Here is a 14,675-nt window from a genome sequence, read left to right on the forward strand (position 1 = left end):
GACTACACGGCTCACTAGCCTCGTCCATGAGGGGTGAGGTGACCTGAGCAGCGGCCATGAGGCTGGACGTGCTCCCCTGACTACACGGCTCACAAGCCTCGTCTATGAGGGGTGAGGTGACCTGAGCAGCGGCCATGAGGCTGGACGAGCACTCTGACTACACGGCTCACTAGCCTCGTCCGTGAGTGGTGAGGTGACCTGAGCGGCGGCCATGGGGCTGAACAAGCACTCTGACTACACGGCTCACTAGCCTCGTCCATGAGGGGTGAGGTGACGTGAGCAGCAGCCATGAGGCTGGACGAGCACTCTGACTACACGGCTCACTAGCCTCGTCCATGAGTGGTGAGGTGACCTGAGCAGCAGCCATGAGGCTGGACGTGCTCCCCTGACTACACGGCTCACTAGCCTCGTCCATGAGTGGTGAGGTGACCTGAGCAGCAGCCATGAGGCTGGACGTGCTCCCCTGACTACACGGCTCACTAGCCTCGTCCATGAGTGGTGAGGTGACCTGAGCAGCAGCCATGAGGCTGGACGTGCTCCCCTGACTACACGGCTCACTAGCCTCGTCCATGAGGGGTGAGGTGACCTGAGCAGCAGCCATGAGGCTGGACGTGCTCCCCTGACTACACGGATCACTAGCCTTGTCCATGAGGGGTGAGGTGACCTGAGCGGCAGCCATGAGGCTGGACGAGCACCACTGACTACATGGCTCACTAGCCTCATTCATATGGGGAGAGGTGACCTGAGCAGCGGCCATGAGGCTGGACGAGCACTCTGACTACACGGCTCACTAGCCTTGTCCGTGAGGGGTGAGGTGACCTGAGCAGCAGCCATGAGGCTGGACGAGCTCCCCTGACTACACGGCTCACTAGCCTCGGCCATGAGGGGTGAGTTGACCTGAGCAGCGGCCATAAGGCTGGACGAGCACCCCTGACTATCACCAATTTTCCCGCCCAGTGTTTACTTCCGGTGAGTGTCACCTCCTATTCCGTCCCCCATGCTTACGACGCTTCCGCTGGAGCGTCAGCAGCGCGCCCAGCCCGCAGGAGGGGGAAGCTATTAAAGCTCGGACACTTCCGGGGCTGTCAGTGGCAGGCTGGTGACGGATATGGCGGAGAATAGTTGCGAGTTGAACGGCTCCGCAGCGTCGGTATGCCGGCGGTGTGCGGCAGTGACGGCCCCGGGGGAGAGGGGCAGCACACCGGGCGGCGTGTCTAAGTGGGTCCGGCTGAACGTCGGGGGGACGTGCTTCCTGACCACACGGCAGACCCTCTGCAGGGACCCCAAGTCCTTCCTGTACCGCTTGTGTCAGGCGGACCCGGACCTGGACTCTGACAAGGTAGGTGGGAACTACAAGTAGCAGAGTGCCGGGTGATGCCAGCGGGGCTGTGCCACAGCTCACGTGGGTGCACCCTGCTGTGCCCCTTCTAATGCCCTGATGTTTGTATTACTGTTGCATCACTGGGTATCCTGTGCTGCCTGCCAGCTTGTCTTAGTGTGCCCCTTCTAAAGCACTGATGTGTATATATTACTGTGTGGCATCACTGGGCATCCTGTGCTGCCCGCTGGCTTGTCTTACTGTGTGCCCCTTCTAAAGCACTGATGTGTGTGTATATATTACTGTGTGGCATCAGTGGGCATCCTGTGCTGCCCGCTGGCTTGTCTTACTGTGTGCCCCTTCTAAAGCACTGATGTGTATATATTACTGTGTGGCATCACTGGGCATCCTATACTGCCCGCTGGCTTGTTTTAGTGTGCCCCTTTTAATGCCCTGATACTTGTAGTATTGTGTGGCATCACTGGGCATCCTGTGCTGCCCGCTGGCTTGTCTTAGTCACCGTGTGCCTCTTCTAATGCCCTGATACTTGTATTACTGTGTGGCATCAGTGGGCATTCTGTGCTGACCGCCAACTTGTCTTACTGACCTGTGCGCCACCTCTGAGGTTAGTTCCTCTAACGGTCACGTGTGGCACGGCCGGGGGGTATTTCTTGGAAGTGGCAATACTTTAGGAGGTCTTGTGACTTGCTGAGTGGTCCCGGGCACAGAATGTTTGGGCGTGCCACTCGGAAACCTCTGTCTTACTGCGGGCGTCCCTGTAGAAATGAGCAGTATTGTTGTGGGGACAGGTCTTGGGGTTGTTCACATGGGGCGTGCAGTTTGGTCCGTGAAAAGGCAGTTGTAAGTGCCTTCCCGTGGGCATCTTTGGCGCGTGTGTTCATGTTGGTGTTGCATCCGCGTTCACTGTGTTTTTACATGTAAAAAAACATAAAGGCTGAAGTGATGGCAGTTGTGCCACAACAGCGGGCAGAGATGTGGTCACTGCAGTGTTGTAAGCAGCCGCAGACTGTAGGGGGCAGCGCTGGTCTGTTCATACAGATCAATATAGGACCTGTGTAGACGGGCGCGAAGAGAGAACGCATGACTTATGAGGCCAATGATCGTCAACGGTTTCATTCTCATCTGTAAGGTCTTGACTGCTGTGAGAAATCAATGGCAGCATCTCCTCCCTTCTTTCTGCGATATTTCCCATTGCTTTCAACGGGGCACACAGCAGCAGCGCCCGCCCCATTAAACAGTGGGAGCACATCGCCATTCCCTGCCGCGGCTGTGACAGCCATGTTGGGGATGAAGGGAACCCCCGCAGGGATGCCAGGCCGCTTCATGTGAAACCGCCTCGCATCCAGGGGATTTCAGAAGCATTGTGAGGGCGATATCGGGCCACGAATCACACCCTGATATTGCCCTTGCCAGTCTGCAGGAGCCCGAAGAGGGGAATCTTTTTTTTGTGTTGTGTTAATCAATATTAGCATTGGTTTTATAGAAATACAAACCAGATCCACCACCGGTGTGACTGAGCCCTTACTGCCGACCTGAAGTACATCTAATTCTATACAAGGGCTGCGTATAGAGCTTGTCTGGTCAGTAAGGGGATTGCCTCCATAAGGCCACATTGTCGGGCCGGCCTCGCAGCACACGCTATCCCATCCCTGTGCTCTGCAGACAGAAGAACATTGGCGTTTTGGAGCTGGAGTGTTGGAGAACTTCTAGGAATCCCCTGGACAGCCAGGGTCACCCATACAGCTGTCCGGGACCGTATCACCCCAGAGGGGTCCCTGGAAGGTGAGATCAAAGACGACTGGCTTTGGACACGTGAGGGCGTATTCTCTGGAAAAAGATGCTACTTGGAATGGTCAGCGGTAAAGGAAGCGGGGCAGACATGTTGGCTGGCCATCATCCAGAAGGACACAGAATGGGACATCAGGCAATTTGGAGTCAGCCATAGAGGAGCGGCCTACCGAGTATCCAAGAGTCGGACATGACTGAACAGCTAGACTAACTCGTGCAACTCTGAACCATGCTGCTCTACATCGTTGTATCCACTATAGTCTTCGCTGCCATGTCTTAGGCCTGTCTCACATGGGCGAATTTGATTTGTGGGAGATCTGCAAATCAAGCCGCCTATAGGGCACCCACATAACGGCTTTTTAGTTGTTGGTGGGTTTTTTTTTTACCCGCGCATGCGCGACTCGCACGTGGGGAAAAGTCACAGCATGCTCTATAGTCCTGCAGAGACAGCTTCCATTGAAGTAAATGGAAGCCTTCCCATCTACGGCACACCCGCAGCTGTCAAAGAGGATGTGCCAAGGATCTGTGGAAAGCAGGGAATTAAAAAAAACACTGCATGCACATGCCTGGATGCATCCGCCGTGCTGAAGAAAAGATCCGGCCTCGACGGAGGAGACCCATGCTGGATCCGGAGAGGTAAACTGCCTTTAATGTCTATTTCTGGGGGCACGCACAGATACGGCTGTGGGGTTCAGCAGCTGAATCCGTGCGTGCCCGTATGAGCCAGGCCTTACTCATAGAGGTCCTGAAAGCTGATTATCTTTTTGTTGGGTCTTCTCTTCCATGTCTTACACAGCATTAAGACCCTATGTGCGTGTTCCCCATGTGATGCCAGGTGGGGGTGAGGAGAGCAGCACCGCTGCTAGACCGTTACATATGATGGTACATGGTCATCTGCAGAGCAGCAAACCTACTGGATATCATGGTACAATCGCTGCCTCTTCCTTTAGGACTACTTCCAGGAGTGCGCAGCAGTTGTCCCATCGCTCTTACACAGGAGTGCTAGTCTTTTAGTGAATGGAGGTGGAGCTTGTGGGGGTCTCCTCCGGACCCCTGCATCTGGTCCCTTTACAGGTGGTGGTTCAGAGATGGATTGCCTGTTTACGTTGAGTTGCTTACTTGTAGCTTAGTTTTCATTGAGATGAAACAAAGTAACTACTGAGCGACTTCTCATTCAGCACCCTGTCGGGGTTGGTGTTTACATGGGACAACGGTCACTGAATCACTCCTTCAAGCATTTTTTTTTCTCTCCTTTTGGCTGATGGTTGTCCCATGTAAAGCCGTCCGTACAGCCTTTTACACTACAAGATGAACTAGAATGAGCATGCGACACATACTGGTGTAACGGTTGTATGTTGCCCAATTGACATGTATTTGCAGTGAACAATAGGGTAGTTTTGATCACTGATTGGATGATGACCGCGCCTCTAGGCGCCCCCTGCTGCCACCGCTCTATGGCCAGCAAATCATTACAACACCTGTTTGAAAGGATTTGCGGCAGACTATATTTTTAGGCCTGCATGAAACATCCAATCAGTGATGGGCCGAATGCGGACGGCCAGGTCGGATTCTGACTGCGAGATTCTCCCTGTGCCCCTGCAGTGCCCTCCGGCTTACCTGTCCAGCGTCTTCACTCTGCGCTGTGGATGTGCCGGCTGGCGTACTGAAAATAGGACTTGCTGCGATTTCCACCCACAAGCGGAATATCGCAGTTGACTTCCGCTCATGGGCATGGACATGCATTTTTCAGTGCATGTCCTATGGGGCTGTATTTGGAGCTCCAGGTCTCGCAGTGTAAATACGCCCGTGTGCGCTGGGCCAAAATCTGATTTATCGCTGATTGTTTGGTTGCTGCCTGCGTTTACACCTAAATAGTGCATTCACACGGGCTAGAAAATCGTGAGTTTAGTGCATTGGGAGGGGCACAAAACTCAAATACCCATTGTGCCATTTGAAGGGCCTCTTTAGAGTGTCCATACCCACGCCGATCTCTAAGGCTGGGTTCACACGGGACGGATTTGCTGTGGAATTTCCATGCGGATTGTCTGCGCAGACACTCCGCACGCGGCTCTTAATCCTGGAATTAGCCAGCAAAGTTCTTTATGAATGATCCGGCAGGCATGTTCCTACCTTGGACATTGCCAAATCCATGATTGGTGCCAAGTCCCTGCTCCAGCCAATGATCTGTGCTCTCCGCTGGTAGATGGGTACCTCTAGGCCCGGTGATGCGTTGACCATAATGTCATGTGGCGGTCATTTTCTTTTGCATTACAAAGAATGGCCTTGGCAGGACTCGGCTAGCCGCCATTGTCTTGTGATATCGTAATGAACACTGCATTGCCCAAAAAGTGACCATCTGGCTGGATGGTGCCCATACAACTCTCACTAGCATTCATTTGGACAACCGCTATTTTTCCCGACTTCCCCGTAGACATCAGTTGGGCCAAGTGTTCATTTGTTTTCCATGGCAACAGGGAGGTAAGCTGCTGTCGGGCTGCAGCTTTTTTCCAGGGAAGGAATATAATCAGGTGTTGAAATTCAATGTTGCTGGTTCTTTCCCTTATAGATCATCTATATGGGGAGGGTTGGGTGACTCCTTTACACATGGCATTTGTCTAGTCCTGACAGCAGGTTTGGCTAACTGAAGTTTAATGGAGGCCATATCCCCCTCTGGTGGCGTGAATCAGGATACAGTTCTTAGTGCTGCGTCCCCTTCAGATGCCTACAGCCGAGGGGGGTCTCGAGTGCCGCTGTACAGGGACCCATGTTGCAAGCTCCTGACCAATGGATACAATGCTAAAGTGGCCTTGTGGCCCCTTCATGCTCAGTACTGGTGGGGGTCCTGGCACTTTGGGGTCCTCACCATTTACAAAGTAATTGCATATACAAATGTAATGTTATCACTTTGTGTAATGAGGAACCTGTTAATGTAATGTTATCGTGGTTCGCTCTTCAGCACTAGTTGTGGGGTTTCCACAAGCCCGGTTTAGGACTCTTGAGTAGGAAGTAGTAGTCGTCTTGCCTCACTCATGTAACTAAGCCGTGTACAAACAGCAGCCTTGACGGGAACGCCAATAACTACATTTACATTGAAACTAACATAAAGCTAATGAAGTAGGCGAGGGCTGGTCAGTAATGTAGTAAGAGTAGAAGGCTAGATTCTACATCTGTACATGAAGCAGAATTGGTCATCAACAGTTAAACCCCAGTGATGAGCTGATCGCCCAGACTGCTGTCAGCCTGTGGGGTTGGATGTTGTCATAGGGGGCTGCAGCGGAAGTGCTGAAGCCGGCTACTAAACTTCTGGCATCAGGGTTGGACGTGAAAGTGTAATAGCAGTTTCAGCTCCCATTGGCTTCAATGGGAGTTAAGTCAGCTATGAAACTTCCGCTTCTGTCCCCTATGACATCTGGCCCCGCTGCACTAACAGCAAGCTGGGTGATCAGACAAACGCTGGGATCCTGAGTGGTGGGTCCTTGGCGATAATGCATTGATGACCTATACAGACCATGGGCCATGAAGTTTTTGGCTGGATTCCCCATTTAAAGCCTATCAAGTTTAGACTTAAAATGTCAGGGTCTAAAATAATCTGACTTGCTATTATAGTGGATATCTGCTATACCTGAAAGAATTGGTGGTGTGACCTGTTCCCCTCTGGTGGCACCTAATGCCCACTATCAGAATTTGGTGCCAGCAACGGTAGATGTTGGCATACTGAGTCATAGGTCTTTGGCCTCTTTGCTCTGTGTGGTTGGGCAGTGGAGGACAACGAAGTACTTAACATCTGCATTGGAGCCTATACACTAAGGGCTCTTGCACGAGCGTGTTTACTGCGTATTACACGCAACATGCTGTAACTAACTTCACATAACTTTTAACCTTACACAGCACGCAAAATGTGTGCATAAAAAAAAATGTAACGTGCACCGTTTTGGCGTTCATTGTGTAAGCGTACACACCAAGATAGTGTATGGGGATTTGTAGGTATGCAGCAGTACACAATGCATTGCCTTCTGCTGCTTGCACCCTACGTGGGAGATATGCCTGCATTGCATGGGAGATGAGGCTCGAGTGAGAGCCCTAAGGGTGCTATTATGAGCGCTAGTGGTTTCCCAGCAATTTGTGGGCTGCACCAGCAGTTTCCAGGTGTAGCCGGACAACTGTCGGGGGGTAAGGGGGGTTGGTGTGGATGTCCCGTTACGTCTGAATGTACCCCAAGAGTCCGGATGATAATTTGAAAACCAACCAATGTTTTATACCCTAAATCATGTGATGCTGAGCCCCCACATGATTCTTCACCCGCTACTCAGGGCTCCAGGATGGGATCGCAGTCCGTATTTCATTCTTGTCCTTGGCTCCAGTAAGACCATCTCCCTCTTCTAGATGCCACAAAGCTGCCAGAAGGTAAGAACTGGTTAGACGGGCTGGTATAGACACTCCGGGCGCAGCGGACATTCCTACCTCCCACTGACCCCGCTGTGGAGCTCAGTCGTGATTAAGTGCTTTATACGTTAAGACTTTAGCGCAGTGAGAAATGTTACGGCTGGAGTGGAAACTTCATAATGTAATCTGTAGTGCTGGCGAGATGGAGAACGAGGTCCTCCGGGAACTTTAGCTTTAGTCACCAGACCCATCCTTCAGTTCTGAAGGATCTGTGACCCTCTGATATAAGCTCTTCTCACATCGTGTTATATGTATGCGCCCGGAAGAGCCCCTCTAACAGATCCGGAACAGTGGCATCGGTCACCCCTGGGCTACAATGGCTTTGTTATAGCCTATGTGCGATGGCTGCTGTGCGGCATCAGAACTGGTCATCAATTATATAAGCAGCTTAAACTAAGTTATAGAGTTCTTAGTTTAATTGATGTGGAGTCCAGGGACCCTCTTTTCTTTCTTTCCTGTCACCCCCCCCAAAGTTGGCGCAAGCAGCAAGTATGCTTCATTTCAGAAGATTGCATGTTCCCACTCATCTCTATAGGAGGGTGCACATGCCGCCTTCTGAAAAGTGATGCTTGCCGTGTGAGGCACGGCAGGAACCACTGAGCTGGGCCAGTATGAAAGGAGGCTCCCTAGACTCCAAACCCCCTGAACTATAGGCACGATGACAGTTTGCGGTGCTTATAGTTGATGACTGCTTCCCTATTAAGGGCTGTGAATGATTTTTTGGCTATAATTGGTTTTGGAAAGCTCATGCTGCATCCATTGAACGGACGCTTGTGATGAAGGCCATAGTGGTCTCTCAGCTGTAGGCTATGGAGTCAATTAACGGATCAGCTTTTACAGGCTATATCTATTTGGGAATGGCTATCAGTGATAAGTCCCCCAACTCTGGATACCCCTCTTAGGCTGGTCTTGCATGCTGGATAGGAATTGTGTATTCCGCGAGTGTTTGATCATGGCAATACGTGGATCAACAATCAATTGCATTGCAGGTTGGAAAATAGAAGGCAGCATGTGTTTTGTTTTTTTTGTTTTTTTTTTCCCAATTCGGGAACCGCAACATAGAGCCCATTGTTCTCTGTGGTCGCAGATATACCCACAGCCCATGTGTAATTACATTGAGTATGGGATGCTGGTATCTGGGTCATAGCTAAGCAATGGCGCAGGGGATATAAGCAAAGTGTACTGCGCCTGACCGCCTGCATAAGTATGCAGTTCATTACACGGCTGTACATAGCGCCATGGCCGGGCTCACAGCCGGAATCCGCTGCAGGCCTCTACAAGTGGACTCCACATTCGGCCTTAGTCAGGTTTGATGGTTACTAACGAAGGATGGGTCTTGCAACAGTTTGCATTTGCTTCATCAGAAAGTGCATTTCTTAGTTGGGCTACACTCACACGGGCGAGCCAGATGTCAGGCGGAGGAACTCTGCCCAATATCTCGCCTGCCAGCGTGCGTTTTTCTCAGCGGTGCAAAGTGTTTGATTCAAAAACACTTCATCAATTGTGAACTTGTGGTCCTCTGGTGCAGGGGGGGGGGGGGGGGGGGTCAGGCTCGTGGAAAGATCGCTAGTGCCTCCTGTTGACTGCAGTGGGGAACATCACACGGTATGGGAGCACCATGTGATGGCTTTTAAGGTCCTGTTGAAAACCATATGCAATATACACGTTACACAACCTTATGTGGCTTATAAGCTGTATGTGGAACAGTGCCATGTGAACTGCAGCTTGTTTCTCCCATTCAAACAACGGGAGGTGGATGTAGCTGACTTGAATGATTGAAGCCCGAGGACACATTCACACAGGCATGGTCCACGTCGGATTAATCTGATGGCTGACCCTCTGGTTTGTGCCAGACATTAACTTGCTGCAGATATACATGTGACTTGGCTTCCCCTTCTGCATGTGGGCGTCTGACAGGACGTTTTTATTTACTTTTCTTCCCCACTTCATTTGTTGTGCTGTAGGAGCGATGATGATTTGCATCACACATAGCGCACTTCTAGAACCATGTGGAATGTGATGTAGAAGCAATGTCTGCACGCAAAACACTCTGAAAATGGAGCCTAAGGCCCAGTGTACACGGGCACCCGCAAATCAAACCACCCATAGGGATGCAGTGTCATCTGCCAAGCAATTTAAAGCATGCGGATATTTATTTATTTTCCCCATGGCATGAGGATCGAAATCGCAGCATGCTCCTTTCTTCTGCGGATCAGGCGGGACGGCTTCCATTGAAGTCAATGGAAGCCGTCCGTTCCGCAGCACAGTCACAGCTGGCATTGTGGACGTGCCGTGGGAAAGCAGATTTTTAAAAAATTACACTGCGCATGCATGTGCCATGCTGAAGAAAGAAGATCCGGCTGGCATGGAGGAGACCCGTGCTGGATCTGGACAGGTAAGAAAATGTATTTGTGAGTACAGCCAGATTCTGCAGCAGATGGATCCATGCATGCAAGTGGTTATTGGACCGAAGGCTTCCTACACACGAGCGCACACGATATCTGGCAGAGAAACTCGTCCGATACCGCGCTCGTTAACCTGCGTTTTACCAGCAGATGCGAGGTGTTTTCAGGCAGAATTGCCTTACATCCCTTCTGTGAAATTCCACTTCTCTCATTTAACACACGACAGCGGATTGGAAGTGCTTCCTGATCATTCCACCTGGCATGCAAGTGCCATGCATGTAATTGTGATGCATTCTGAGGAACGCAAAAAAATAGGACCCCCTCACCCTTTCACTCATGTGTATGGCTCCATTCAAAAGAATGACGTTCATATTCGCAACTTTTGTGAGTCTCAAAGCACACAACGCACGTGAGATTCCTGGCCATGCGAAACCAGCCTAAGTAGGAGCTGCAGAGGGAAAGTTACTCCAAGGGTGGTTTCACACAGGCGAGAAAACCGTGTGAGTGAAATGAAACCAATGATTTACGATGGCTTCCTTCCTATCTGCAGTGTTTTTTTCACTCATTTGATGTTGCGAGAGCAACAATTTGCCACATGCTCTTTCTGCGATGTGCGTTGTTTTTTTTTTTTTTTTTGGTTCAGGCTTCCCTCTAGAGCCTTCCTTTTTATCGCAATTCAACAAACTTGCGGTGCGACTAACATTAAAGTCTTATTGGGTTTCACAAAATAATCACGGCAGAAATGTGTGAGAAAATCACGAGTGGCAACAATGATTTTGTGGGGCAAAAAACAGCTCTGATGCTTAAATCGTGGGAAAAACTACTATCTACTCGCAGAAAAATCACAATCGCCGTGTGAAACTAGCGTAAGGCCTCAGCACACATTCTAGCCTATGGGGCTATGCACACTGCTTGTTTGTCACATAGACAAGAATTCCAACATGTTAGTGTGGGCTGTCCGTGTATCAGACAGCACATGGACAGGCGTCTTGTGTCCAATGCATGTTGTGTCCGAACCCCTCAGGTGCAACTGGCACACATGGAAAGTCTGCTCCCTGCCTTGGGGCTAATGCTTACGGACAGATTTCTTATGCTGCAGCTATTAGGTTCTATTGAACCTAACAGCTTAATGTTCACGCTGCGGAATTCCAGAGACCTTGTACCGGCTCTTCCTGCTGACAGCTCACACATCTCCTCGTCCTACTAATGCCATCTCTGCTCCTGGCCCCACTGGGCTCCTGCCCGCCCCGGCTGTCACATTCTCACCCAGGCTCCAATCTCCTTCTGGTGCCGCTGTACCAACCCTGTTGTCACTCAACCATCTGGAGGGCCCGGGGGCTGAAGACTGGACAGCCCCCCCACAAAACAGCAGCAGCTGGCACGTAACTGGACGCCCAGGAGGAAGAGCGCCGTCTGTGGCACACTGCCAGCTGGAGGGAGTGTCATGTGGGAACTGTGGGTCTGGGGTTGAAGACGGCACAGCCACACAAAGCAGGAGCCAATTGGCAGCTAGGAGCGTGACTGGGGCGTTGCCTCCAGCGCTGCCTGGTCAACCCCTAGCTTCTGGTGTTGACCTATGACACCAGTACCCATCGGTGAGCCCCAGTAAACTTCTACTAAAGCCTATAATCAAGTACTTTGTCTATAGGAGTGGCTCCATTGAAGCTGCTGTCTGCAAAGTCTGAACAGAGTCCATCTGCGCCACGGCCCCTCAGGTTGGTGCAGCCGGCATGAGTTCTCTGCCACCGACCTGTTTTACATGTTGGATGGAAGTTTCTCCCTGTATTGAGAACTATTAGCTCAGATATGCAAAAACTAGAGGCTGCTTTGCATATTTCCAACGTGGAGATATATTTGGTATGTGCTGCTGTGATTGAATATTCAGTATATTTGGGTCGTCTTGTGTTCGAATGCAAATCGGCTCCAATGATTTGCCTTTTCAGTGTTCTGGCTTGAAGCCTAAAAAGTATCTTCTTTGTGATGACTATCAGACGCTGTTTCTATATCCAGTTGTGCATGAATGTGACCGGTGTTATCTCACAGCTTTCAGATTTTATCACCGTTCTGGATTTACAAGGTTGGGTATGCATAACAATGCCAAGTCCAACATAAGTTTGTATTAACCCCCTTGTGACCACCGATGGTAAATTTTACCTCGCTGCTGTGCTCTGTGCAGCAGCGATGTAAATGTCAGCTACTGCACCGACAAGTGTGATTGGGATCGCCACTGATTGAAATGAATTGGACAAGCCTGTAGGGCTTAGAACAGCTAATATAAATACATCGTTAATACAATGCAAATCGGTTCGTGCTCAGGGGAAAACATTGAGGAGGCTGTGGTGCTCATATCAGCACTGCGACCCCCTTCAATCAGCTGATCGGTGGGGATACCAAGCAGCAGGCCTCTACCAATTGGGTATTGATGGCTTAATCTGATCAGGTTCTGAGGGGGGCCAGTGACTGGCGGTGCTGAATTGGGGGTCTTCTAAAACAGACATGATAGAAGTAGTGATGGATCTTCATTGATGCTATATAAATGAGTAGCTTCACTAGAGCTGGGTGACACAGTAGTCCTCTGCCCGGAGGGAAGGTAGGTCCACACCGCTCAGCAGCTGGACGTTGCATATCATTTTGGGTGGCTTCTACTGCTTAACATAGCCTTGTGGTAAGGTGCAAAGGGGAGACACAACGTCTTGGGAATACTTGATCTATCTAGATGTCAGCAGCTATTAAATTAAAAGAATTGGATGAAAGTATCTGTTCTCCCGGACGGACTTCCCTGCAGTATGTGAGGAAACCTCACTTAACGTGTCGGTTCATGTATCGCTCTTCACACGCTAGTGGGCCCCAATTTTGGTTTGTTTTTTTTCCTTCAATTTTAAGATGGGCAAGATATCCAGTCATTTATTAAATGTGACTTGCTATCGCTGAACCATCTGAGATTCTCTGATAACACAGAAGAACGTTCATCATGTTACCAGATGCCTTTGATTAGGAGTCGCCTCTTTTAGGTCTTCTACTCACTACTTTTTCTGTATTGAGATTTTGCAAAAAGAGAAGTCGTCTGGTTACCTTGTGTGTCTGGTTCTCTTCAGCTATGATCTGCTTTTGGGAAAGCTGGTTGATGGTCAGTACAGCTGATTGCTGATCAGGAAGATCTGTCAGCTCTCTGGACAAGTCCTGTATATCCTGGTGGTCGCCAACTGGAGAATCTCTTCTTAGACCTGCGTTGTCTGTTCTTGTTGGTCTTCTTGGATATGTAGAACTAAATGCATAACTGGATGCTACCATACTTCATAGATTGCAAGCCCTCAGGCAAGGACCCCTTCTGTGTCAGTCATTCATTAACCCCATCAATGACCGCTAATATTCCTTTTTACAGCGGTCAATGAAGTGCTCTCTGAACCATGCTTTAAAAAAAATAAAAAATAAATTTTTTATGGCACAGTCCGGCACAGGAGTCCCCATGTAGAGGAGTGAGCTCTGCTGTCTGACGGCTGGACTTCTGCTCCAAAGGCCAGCTTCACATGGGCCCGTATGCTGCAAAATTTCAGCAGCATTTACAGTACAGGACACGTGGAGATTTCAGAAGGCTTGGTGCAGAGATTTTCACAAAATCTGTGGATTCTGGAGCTGCTGTGTATATTTATGCTGTGGAATTCAACCCTTACAATCCCACAACATGTTAGGCTGAAGGGAGACAATGTCCATCTAGTTCAGCCATTTAATCCCTTAGAGGCTGGGGTCAATACTGACCACAGCCTCTAAGGGGTTAGAGGGTGGAGCCTCTTTTACCACAGGTTGCCTCTGGCAGGGTCTAATGGCTATCTTTTCATGGCAAAGCTTAATAGGCAGGCAGGTGTGTTAATGCCTTGATATGCTACATAAGTAGATCTCCCAGTCTACCTTGTTGGGACAAAGTACAATAAAAATTGCTTTTGTCACAGGGTGAACTAAAGCTGCACATAATTGGTATTGCTGTGTCCGTAACAACCCAAACTATTTAATAATGATTTGTCCTGTGCAATGAATATTATGTTAAACAAGAGGGGGGGGGGGGGGGGGGGGAAGCTAAATGCTGTTTTTTGTTAAACTGTCTCAAAGTATGGAAATGGGGGGGGGGGGGGGGGACCTCAATGCTACAAAAACTACATCTCCTAACAAAAAATGAAAAATAGTCATGTCTCTTAGAATGAGATGATGCATAAATGGAAAAGATTGCTCAGTCATGAAGGTCAAAAATGGGCTCGTCAGTAAGGGGTTAAATGGGTATTACCTTTGAATCTAAAATTGGATTGGAAAGTGTAAATGTTTAGAGTTTTCCTAAAAGGCTTTCACTCTGCTGTTATACAACAGTGCCATCTGCTGGCTAAAACCAGTGTGTGCGCGCCAGAGAGGCTCCGACAGTGGAGTGGCTGGAAATGGACAGTAAGAATACCCTGTTGGACGTCTTCTGACATTGCAGCTGTACAAGCTTCAATCAGAATGTAGGAAGATGTCAGACAGTGGGTTGGAAAGGGTTAATGGTATATCCACAGGATATGCCATAAATATGGGTCTGGCTCCTGGGACTCCCTGTGTGAATGAATGGCGTAGTGACCATGTCAACAGCTCTTCAATGGGAGTAAAAACCGCTGGTCTCCGCTCTTAAAATCTACCAGTCTTGCCCATCCCCGATCTATTGAATATGGCTACCATCA

The 14,675-nt window shown here is 49.7% G+C and overlaps 1 protein-coding gene across 2 annotated transcripts in view; it reads left to right on the top strand.

The window, feature by feature from the left end:
- The first annotated feature begins 1,080 nt into the window (after nucleotides 1-1,080).
- Nucleotides 1,081-14,675, top strand: part of LOC136576772 (BTB/POZ domain-containing protein KCTD5) — a 47,447-nt gene continuing 33,852 nt past the window's right edge. For both annotated transcript variants that reach the window (XM_066576331.1, XM_066576332.1), the window contains exon 1: nucleotides 1,081-1,339. In XM_066576331.1, coding sequence (XP_066432428.1) covers nucleotides 1,109-1,339 — 231 coding nt within the window. In that variant the 5' untranslated portion in view covers nucleotides 1,081-1,108. The remainder of the gene's footprint in view (nucleotides 1,340-14,675) is intronic.

This window comes from Eleutherodactylus coqui, chromosome 8 (genome assembly GCF_035609145.1).
Source record: "Eleutherodactylus coqui strain aEleCoq1 chromosome 8, aEleCoq1.hap1, whole genome shotgun sequence".
Taxonomy (NCBI): domain Eukaryota; kingdom Metazoa; phylum Chordata; class Amphibia; order Anura; family Eleutherodactylidae; genus Eleutherodactylus; species Eleutherodactylus coqui.